The 10,241-nt window shown below is 39.6% G+C and overlaps 1 protein-coding gene across 1 annotated transcript in view; it reads right to left on the minus strand.

Annotated features, from left to right (window-relative positions):
* The window catches only part of LOC105301694 (potassium channel subfamily T member 2), a 211,494-nt gene that overhangs the window by 54,585 nt on the left and 146,668 nt on the right, over positions 1-10,241 (minus strand). Inside the window, exons 14-16 of the mRNA XM_023520107.1 lie at positions 4,070-4,219; positions 2,483-2,712; positions 460-673 (exon numbers count right to left, since the gene is read on the minus strand). Coding sequence (XP_023375875.1) covers positions 460-673; positions 2,483-2,712; positions 4,070-4,219 — 594 coding nt within the window. The remainder of the gene's footprint in view (positions 1-459; positions 674-2,482; positions 2,713-4,069; positions 4,220-10,241) is intronic.

The following is a 10,241-nucleotide window of genomic DNA, read 5'->3' on the forward strand; positions in this document are numbered from 1 at the left end:
GTAAAAAGAACTAGCACATTTACTCATGCATTCAAAATGTGATCGGGACATAACGTATGAAAAAGGCAGCTGAACACCGAGCTGAGAAAGGGAGTTATCGGAAGCAGCTGTTCTACATGTCATTGAATAACGGGTCGAGTTTCAATACGAACATGGAAGAAAATGCATTAAAGGTAGAAAATACCATATAATTTAACCAAACCCTACAAATATGAAAACGCAGCTTTACGTCATGGAAATACTAATTTACGTTATTTTTTTCTTTAACGATAAAAGATAATTGAGAGGAAACAGCCTGGAAATATATGTCAAAGTCAGAGATTTGTGGGCTGAGCATCCTCTCTAGTCAAGAGTGACTGTGGCTGGTAGGAAGGCTGTTTTTGATGGAAATTCATAGGATTCCTTCTGCAGCCAGCACAGATCCCAGCAAATCTTACAACCTAGAGCATCTAAACGTACTCTAGGTTTGAGGAAACATGTTCATCAGCTGTAGTTTCGTCTTCCGACTGATCACTTAGAAGATCGCATGTTTGGATGGATGACGTATCTGCCACCTCTAACACAGGAGCGATACTGGGTCTTCTGACCTCTTTGATCCCCTCTGCGGGAAGGGACAGCGTGGGACCGCTCGCCGACCGGCAGCTCGTGTCTTGCAGGTCTATAGCCACGGTACCTAAAAAAGAGAAACGCGAAAATCACCACGGCACTCGCCACCGTTTCGACGTATCAGTCACTTAACGATCGGAGTGAAATGAAAGGCAGTGAGTATAACCGGGAAATGTATTCTCGTTTATCCTCTCATCTCAAAGGTTATTTACTTCTTTTTCACGTGGGCATTTTTTGCCCAGTCGAATACAAAACTTCTCTCTGTGTGCAAAGATGTGTTTGATGAGTCTAGCTCTACAACACGAAACGTGATTTGCGAAATCCTGAGATATTTAGGAATTTAAAATGGAAAGGAAACTACCTGTTTCAATGTACATTTATTTAAAATTAACAAAAAAAATTCCCGGCCATTTCCATCTCTGGATTCCTCATTATATCTTTTCCCCCATATTTTGTTGCATTATCATCGTCTTATTGATCTATTATATTAGAACCATTAATATATTATATTTACCCAACACATATTTATCGAGTACCTACAACATGGCAAGTGCGATTCTAGAAACTTGGGCTACTCGGGATAAGACGGGGTTTCTACACATTTGGATTTATCTTTAAAATAATCAAGTAGACAAATGGAAAAAGGCATTTTAGATAACGATACATACCTTGCAGAAAATAAACCAGAAGGATGTGATAAACAGCAGGGGCGTTAGGGAGCAGGAGGAGGAAGGAACTGGTCACCGGGTGGGAAGGAGGGCGGTTCTGAGTCACGACAATCGACTTTTGACCTGAACGCCCACACGAGCCATGGGAAAACCTCGAGGAAGGAAGACTAGCAATTCTAAATGGAGTAAGGCCATCCAAGGCAAGGTCACGCCCTGGATTTTGTAATGACTGCCTACTGTACATCGCGCCTACTTCTGGCATCTCTTTCTGTGACACGTAACATTTACCTCCTCTCTTTCCAGCTGGAATTATCATCAGTGAAACCACTGCCTTTTCAGTCTCCTTCAACCAACGGGTGTCTGTGACTTCCTTACCTAAACGAAGTCCCATCATCCATCACGGTCTTCACTCTCTTACTCGACTTCCTGTCCTTGCCCTTCACACTTCCTCCCGCAACCCCCGCCCCGTCTCTCTGTGCTCTGTCGCAGGGATGTCGGATTAAACTGGGTGGAGATGTGAGGGCACGATAAGGTTGCAAACCAGCCACTAAAGACAGCTCTTGAGAAATGTATCTATGAAGATGTCAGTCCGGTGTGTGTGTGTGTGTGTGTGTGTGTGTGTGTAGAGTCAGTGAGACAGGAATATGTGTTTAAAAAAAAAAAGTTAGATGATGAGGACAAATTAAAGAATAAAGTCCCTGAGAAGGAAAAAGAGATGGGTCCATAGCACACGTGGAGGCATTAATACTAGTCAAAAGAGAGAACACCTTTTCCTTGTGATAGAAATTAAATGTCTCTAGGTTTGTAGGTCAGGGGCAAAATCTTAAGAAGCTTATTTGCCTGGAATTTTTTAAAAATTTCGTGTCAGAGAAGCCACACTCAATGGTGAGAACGAGATGGGAGATGGAAGGAGAGTTTTAAGAAAACTAATACTTGCAATAGCCTGTTGATCACTGAATGGAGAACTTACGAGAGAAATAAAGCGGGGTCAGGTACTTATATTCTAATCAGAAATCAAATCGTCGGCAGATTTGAATTAGCTTCATTTCTTACCAATTCGACAGCTTAGAAATTTTGTCCCGTATACTTAGTTATACCAAATTTTTAATATGCACAAGTATGGTCTTAATTTGACACTGACGTTTTAATAAGAATATCTTCTTTTTTAGAAAGAAGCAAATGGCATTTTCAAATTTACTGATACTTACCCATGCTGGCAATTATGCTATGTACAGGTAATCTAGAAGGCCCGTGATAAAATGACCTCGATACTTTGCTTTTCTTCTGCTGGTCTTGGTTTTTAAATGCTGAATTCTCTTCTTTGGTAATATTAATATAAAAACATATATCCGTAGCATTCATAATGTATCGAGGACCAGGATTTAGTAAAATGTTTTTATTGTCCTCCCTTCTAACACCAATCAAGCAGACACCAAACCTAAGTATGAAAAAGAAAATAACGTTTAGGAATTGTCATTCCAAAAGTCTCAGTTTCGTTTTCTTAAGTTTGCATACGTAAGAAAATCAGTAAACTAGTGTAAGGCAGAGGAAAATCAGAGCCCCAGATCCGAGCATCTTCGAAAGCATCTTAAAAGTTCAAGACTCTTGTTTTTTATAGGAAAGCTATGTCCTCAGTATGTTGTGAAATCAGTTTCGTTGATTATGACGTGTATACATACATGTACACGAGTGTATATACATTTGAAGACTAGACGAGAGTAGAAAAATACCTGAGTGTATGCCATATAATAAGGGTAAGAATTGTTTTGTAAATTTTGTGTGTGTGCTGGATCTTAACCACAAATGTACATCTCTGTATCTTAGGTCAGAAAAGGTAAAATAGTTCTTCTTAGTCAAAAAGAGTTTGAAGGCCATTGGCCTATAGGAGAGAAAGAAGCTTACCTAAAGTCACATGAGAAAGAATCAGCTTCCCTACATTTATTTATGTTCTGTTTTTACCATATTTGGTTTATTCTAAATTTCAGAAAAATTTTTTTTAAATAGTCTCGAATAGATATGCAGCTTAATTAGGAGAAATAACCACTGAATGTAACAAATGTTACTTTAAAAAGTCAAATACTTTTTCAGAATATTCTCTAAAAACAAAATATCCTGAATATTTTTGTTTCGGTATGTCTTACAGTGTTACAAATAAATCAAGCTTAAGAATAGTTTTTAAACATCAGAAGTATATGTGTAAATAGAACCATATTGAGACTTGGAGTAGAATATATTGGACATTGGATTAGTGGAATATATTAGATAAATTACAAATCCTAAAAATGTTATATTAATATCTTTATAATACTGATAATATATTATTATTTTTATGACAGGCATATGTTTTTATTAAGTAAATTTTTCAAAAAGAAGGAAAAAAATTGTTTTATATTTAAATTAGGAAGAACTATCATTTATTTTTTAACATATTTCTCTGGCCAAAGCTCTAGTCTTCAAAAACGTCTAGTTTTTATAAATGTTATTATTACTTTGTTTACATTTTTAATCAACACTATAAAATTTAGCTCTATAAAGATTAATTTTTATGCATTTGTGAATTCTTAATAGATTACAATATTTTTAAAGATAATTTAAAAGTTACTAAATGATACTTGACACTTGATAATCTTGTAGCGACCGCCCAGGAGGCCAGAATTCACATGTCTCAATAATCACGTGGAAAAGTCCAGAACACTTGTAACTCACGAGCACCCCGATGGATTGTATTTTCGAAAACTTGTTTCAAAAGCACGATTGGGTCATATTTTAATTCCACTCTGGAAGCAGAAACGTACTTTTTGTGCGCATGGAACGAGGCGTAGGTAAAACTCTTCCCTTCGTATTCAGCAAAGAAAGTACTTTCTTCCAAAGTAATATGGTAAACTTCGTTCCCAGAGCATCTGCCGTATGTCTTCTGCCACTGCTCCGGCGACTGCTGGCCTTCCCTGCTACAGACACACACACACATACACACACGCGAAGGGAAACACACAGTGAACGTGGCTAAAAAAAAAAAAACAAAAACCCACAGCAGCTGTCAGACGCGATCTGAGAACCAGCCGTGAGAACCAACAAGCCCAGCTCCCAGAGGTACCTGTGTCGGGCCCTCAGCGGTGGCAGATTTGCAGATCCAGTTACTACAAACATTTAAAAACGAACACAGGGTCCAAGCTGGAGAAATACCAGATTCCTGGAAGTAGTTTTTCCAGCTCAGGCCATGAAGACATGATTCTGACCGGGCACCAAGGAGACAGAGCGTTTGGTTTTCTGTCTCTGTTGTCCCTCCAGTCACACACACCCTGTGTACAAAGCGTGTTTTACACACCCGGTGACGTGGCCCATTTTGTCTCATTTATGATACCTGCTTGGCTCCTGGAGTGAACTGGTTTTGTTTTGTACTTAAAATCATAAATGTATACATGTCAGCTCATCGATTTGATTTCATAGAAAATATACTCAATTTCTGTCTATATCACAGCAGTGACTTCTTTCCAGATATGTAACAATTAAGAAAAGATAGTTTTTTTGTGATCATTAGAATCGGAGGAAAAATCACTGAGTTTCGTGATCATTAATGGACGTGAAATGAATTTAACCTCAGCAGCAGTAAAAACAAAAGATATTAGAGACTAAAAGCACACAGTGGAGAGCTTAGTGAAAACGATGAAAAGCCATTTAGTGCAATTGTCGAATGTGTTCACACTAATCGAATGACCAGTTAGGCAAAGCAGTCAGCTCGCACATTTACTTACTGTTAGCTCAAGGTATAACCCCACCTGCAAAACAGTCTGTAGCCTACTTCGTACGCTTTTGAGGCTGGTCCGCTATACTGACTGATAATGGAATAGTAATGAATCCTTCTTGGGTAGGTTTATGTCCACCTTTATGTTAAAAATAATAGCCTAGAAGGAAAAGAAGCTTGTGTCCGCTTTTCTCTGCATTCGAAACACTAAACAAGTGTCTTAGAAAATATTTGAAATTTAAAGAAAGGAAAGTCGTAAGGAAAGGCTATAGAGAATCGCTTAGGAGAAAGGAAAAAAAGTGTCTAGCATAGTAAATAAGTCACAAACTCAATGACAGTGTCCTCAGGGCCTGGAGCTGCCAGCCACGCTGGGTGGGATCTCCCACGCCTGTCTCTAAGGACTCTGGGACAGACCTGTTTCTTTCAAGTCAAGTTCAGTTATCAGAAGGCGCAGCCCTATCTGCTTTGAAACTCTACTCTCACCGACAAGGCTTATCGTCCTTGTCCCTGCGGGGTGGCTGTTCCCGGGAGTGGCTCTAACTGGTCATCAGCATCCTCTAGGAAAGAGTCTTGTAGAGACGCTTGAAAACTCTTAGTGGGGCGTGCGGTTTGAGCCTCTCTTATCACTGGCAAGGAAGAAACTCTCTCCCACCTTACTCTCTCGGTTCTCGGTGGCACACCCGACAGCCTGGAGCTTCTCAGGTTTTCTCCCCGGTGGCCAGCGGCTCCCGATGGGGTTCCGGGAGGACAGGTCACATCTTTAAAGCCATTGCTGAGCATTAGAAAACCAGGCATGGGAGAGTCAAAGGGTTCAAACGAGCCCAGAAAACGGCACGAGCAGACGTCTGACTGGGAGGTGGGATGCTGGTGCCCACTTCGGGCAGACACCACTCTGCCCCATGACTAGAGGTAATTCTTTTGATTAGAGGGAGGGTGGCTGGAGGCTGCTCTGTCCGCCCCCTCCCGCTTTCTCTTTCCACAGCAAGGTGAGGAGATTAGAAAACGGGCAACCTGACATCGCTTTCTCCTCAGTCTTGGGTTGTAGTCACCAGTCCTGGGACAACATGAAAAGTCCCTTTCCATATAGTAAGTACTGGTTTAAATAAAAAAAAAAAAGTGCGTTCTATTCTGTTGATAGTTCCCAAGTTAAAAATATCACCTTTCCAGTCGATTTTTGAATAGTGTATAAATCCATCGTGATAACTGATATTTTTCTTTCAAAAGCGAGTCACACATTCCTCATTAATCTGTGATTACACTTTCACTGTCAATGGGTGCTTACTGCCAGAGAACAAATTAAGTCACATACCAGCCTCCTGTTTCAACACAGTCAGCCAAGAAGAACGAGGACGGTCGCTAATGAGTATGTACTTGGGACCGCTCTTTGCAGAAATGTATTTTAATACAGGCCTCTAAATGAAGTAAAAAAAACCCCTTACATAGCTTTGTTTTTTAAAAGTTACCTCGCATTAAATTTTACCAAAACAAGAAAAAATTGGCCAGAATTTCCTGTTACAGATGCAATAACTCGAAGTCTAATTATATGACATACTCTGATTCTGTTTCAGAAAGGTGTTCAGTAACGTAGCTTGTATTAAAAAAAAAAAAGCATAAAACCTTAGTGTGCTGACAACTTCCTACTTCTTCGCGAAGATGTATGTTTTTTATAAAACACATACTAGTAAGTTTTAGAAAGTAAAATTTGATTTTTACATCTATGTTTTCTGCATGCATATAAGGTGCCACCAAACAACAAACGCAAGAAGAGTAATCATGATATGAAGCCGTGAAGGTTATAAAATGTGATCGTTAGCGGGAATCCACTTCTTTTGCAATATTACGTTTGTTGTCTTAAACACCTCTGCACTGTAATTACTGGATTCAGTTTTGCTAGTACGTTTTGTTCTCTTCAATCCTAAACAATGATCAGTTTCAGATTCATCCACATTAACATGGATTGCCAAATTAGTTGCTCGTCTATATTTATTTTTATTATGAAACTAAATTATTTTCACATCAACGGGAATGAAGAATCTTTCGTATAAAATCCATTGTTCTCCATGTCAAAAAAGGGTTTATGTGGAACTAGATGGAAATGTTTGCCTTAGGGAAAAGGTGTCATTTAGATTTATACTTGAAGAGTTAAAATTTTACTCATAGAGACTAAACTGGTGACTGCTAGATGGGAGGGGATTTGGGATTCTGGGTTAAAAGGTGAAGGGATTAAGAAGTATAAATTGGCAGTTACGGAATAGTCACGGGGATGTAAAGGACAGCATAGGGAACAGAGTCAATGATACTGCAATAACTATCATGCCAGGTGGGTACTAGACTAATCAGGGACCACTTTGAAAATTATATAAATGTCTAACCACTTTGCTGTACACCTGAAACTAATATACAATAATCATGAAATGCTCTATCGATACTCCATTCTAAGGAAGATAAGGAACTATATCATCTCATTATGTTGATTAAAAGTAGATTAAAAAAAAAAAAGTGACCTAAAGGTTTAAATCTATTTAAAATGAACATTTTATAAAATTTCATAGTCCGGTATTTTACCAATTTCGTGCCAGCTTGATTTCAGGCAGATATTTCCATTCTTTACAGGGTACTTTTCTATAAACAGACACGAATTGCACTAATCCACAATGATCTCGGACTTTCAGTTTATCTTAAAAGTAAACAATCTTGGGGTTTCTTGTCCTGACTATCAGCATCAGGAACCTAGTTAGCAGTGTGGGTCAAAGAAATGATTTCGATAAATCATACTCTGTGTCATTGGAAACATAATTGTAATTTATGGGGTGAAGAGAGCATATTAAAGTGAACAGAAGCTTCCCAAACAGGTGAGGCTACAGAAGAACTAGCTAACACACCTTTGCATGAACTTTTATTCCCACGGGTCTGCAGAGAAGGCCGGAGCAGGGGTGTGGTTATCTTATCTAGAAAGAAAAGTATTCAAGAACTCGAGATAGAAGAAGTAATAAAACACAAGGTTACGATGTGTCAGTCTACCAGGAAGAGGCCTGTCTTACTCCTGAATAACAACTCTCTCAGCTTTTCATGTCATCTGACGTCAAAATGGAAACCTGAGTCCTGAGGAAAAGAAAAAAAAAAAAGGATCACCTATTTTCTACCACTAGGTGGAGCCAGAAAGCTGTTTTTCATTCTCAGAAGGAGAAAGAATGCTGTTAAAAGTAGAAACAGTAGAACGAGACAAATGCCGCATAGGTTTGAGGCATTATTAGCGGTGAACATAAATACTGAACACACTTTTGAAGGGGTTCCATCTCAAGAAGAAATGAAATAGAGCTCGAATGTTAAATTCGAAAGGCTGATCCATCCTACACGAAGGTGGCCGAAACTCACCACCCTTAGAGCTGGTTTGTCCTTCAAAAGTTCCAGTATGGCTCTGAAGGGCTCTCTGAGTTCGAGAAGCTGCACAATTATTCCACACCCCGCACCCCACCCCCCCCAAAAAAAAACAGCTAAAACTCTGTAAAGACTTCTCACCTATTTTTTAAACCGTCAGATGAAAACATAAAATCATGGGTCAAAATGAAAAAAACTATAGTCTCATCTCTTCAACGCCGTTGTTAAATAAGTCATATTCCAGTGGTTTAATCTGTTCTACTTCTGCGTTAGTAACGATTTATAGCTAAAAGGTCCTTTACCCTCAGCCCGGCCTGCTTTGCTCCTGGGCCGCACGCACCGAGCTTCCGTTCAGGCTTCTCTCACAGTGCGTCGTCCAGGAGAGTCACAGCCGCAAATGTTCGTAGTTAGACGGATGGGAGTTTCAGAAACCCTCTTGTTGTTGTTTACACTTCATGTTGCTTATTAGTCATAATGAATAATTATTAATTAAATAATCACTTGATTATTTTTTAGCCCTTTTAAAATTATGCGTAACAAGGAAGTCTTTTTCCTGTTTCTCTGCGCTGTCATTTGTGATTGATTCTCAAGCTTTGCCAACTAATCTTAACCGTAGTTAAAAAAGACACTTTATCACTAAAATAAGTCTTTGGGGAGAAATTTATAATTTGTTCCAAATCCATATAGAAATCATCTCCTGGCCTGCACCGAGCATGTGTCTTTCGCGATCACAGCACACTCACGACGCATTTCACAAACTCCTAACGTGGCGCCTTACAACGTGTGGGTGCATGTCATGATTATTTAGGAACTAAATGGCCAAACCACAACATTTTAATTCTATCAAGGACTGTTTTTAGCATGTCACTTCATCCATAGCTTTAAATTTTACCCCTCCCCCCCAAATGTTTCCAAATTCTGAGTTTTGAGGTATCTCTCTCTCTCTCTCTCTCTCTCTCTTTAATGCCTACAGCACTGGTCTTCCTAGGTGGTCTCTCATCCAAGTACTAACCAGGCCCGACCCTGCCAGACGGCATGGGGCTTGTTCAGAGTGGCATGGCCGTAGTTGACATATCTCTTAATAATTCATTATCGAACTTTATTACTATATCCTTGTGGCGTTGTCTTTGATGGCCTTCTCTGAGGCATGAGTGAATCACATGACGCAGATTTCCCACACAGGGCTGTTCATACAATCATAGCGCTATTTTAAATTTTTCTTTGGAATTCGTCTCCAGTGTGCACAGAGCAAGTTTGGTAAAGTAAACATGTGGGTGAGGCCAGACAATGGGGCGCATTCAGGCTTGTGGCGAGTTGGGTGTTGCATGTCCGTTGAAAGGCAAGTTCAAAGAAAACAATTCAAAAGAAGAAAAATAGTAACCTCAGGCTGGTGGCCAAATAAAACCTGGCTGCTAACAGAATGCGGTTCACTGGTTGTCAGGTTGCATCCTCAGATCTACAGACTGGCTAGTTACTTTTCAACTTCAAATACCATATACTTAAACCTCCGTTCCCCTAACTGCAGACACAGCCCCCTGATTTTCCATTTTGTGGGATGAGGACATCAGCCACCCACTTCCCTCTCACATCTCCTTAGTTTTACTCCAAAGTGTTCCTTGCTGTGTAGTTATTTTGACATTGTCGAAACTGTAAACGTTTGTACTGGAATACACGTTGCACGCCTTAGACTTATACGGTGCTATTTCTCAATTACATCCCAGTAAAGCTGGAAAGAGTAGAGAGTCTGACTGAAGTGATTCCATTATTATGATGATTGCGACATAGTTCGCTTCTGAGTTAAATGCAGTGCTATCCTTATATAACCTCAGTCGTTCCCTGAGCGATTC

Source organism: Pteropus vampyrus, unplaced genomic scaffold (genome assembly GCF_000151845.1).
Source record: "Pteropus vampyrus isolate Shadow unplaced genomic scaffold, Pvam_2.0 Scaffold248, whole genome shotgun sequence".
NCBI lineage: Eukaryota > Metazoa > Chordata > Mammalia > Chiroptera > Pteropodidae > Pteropus > Pteropus vampyrus.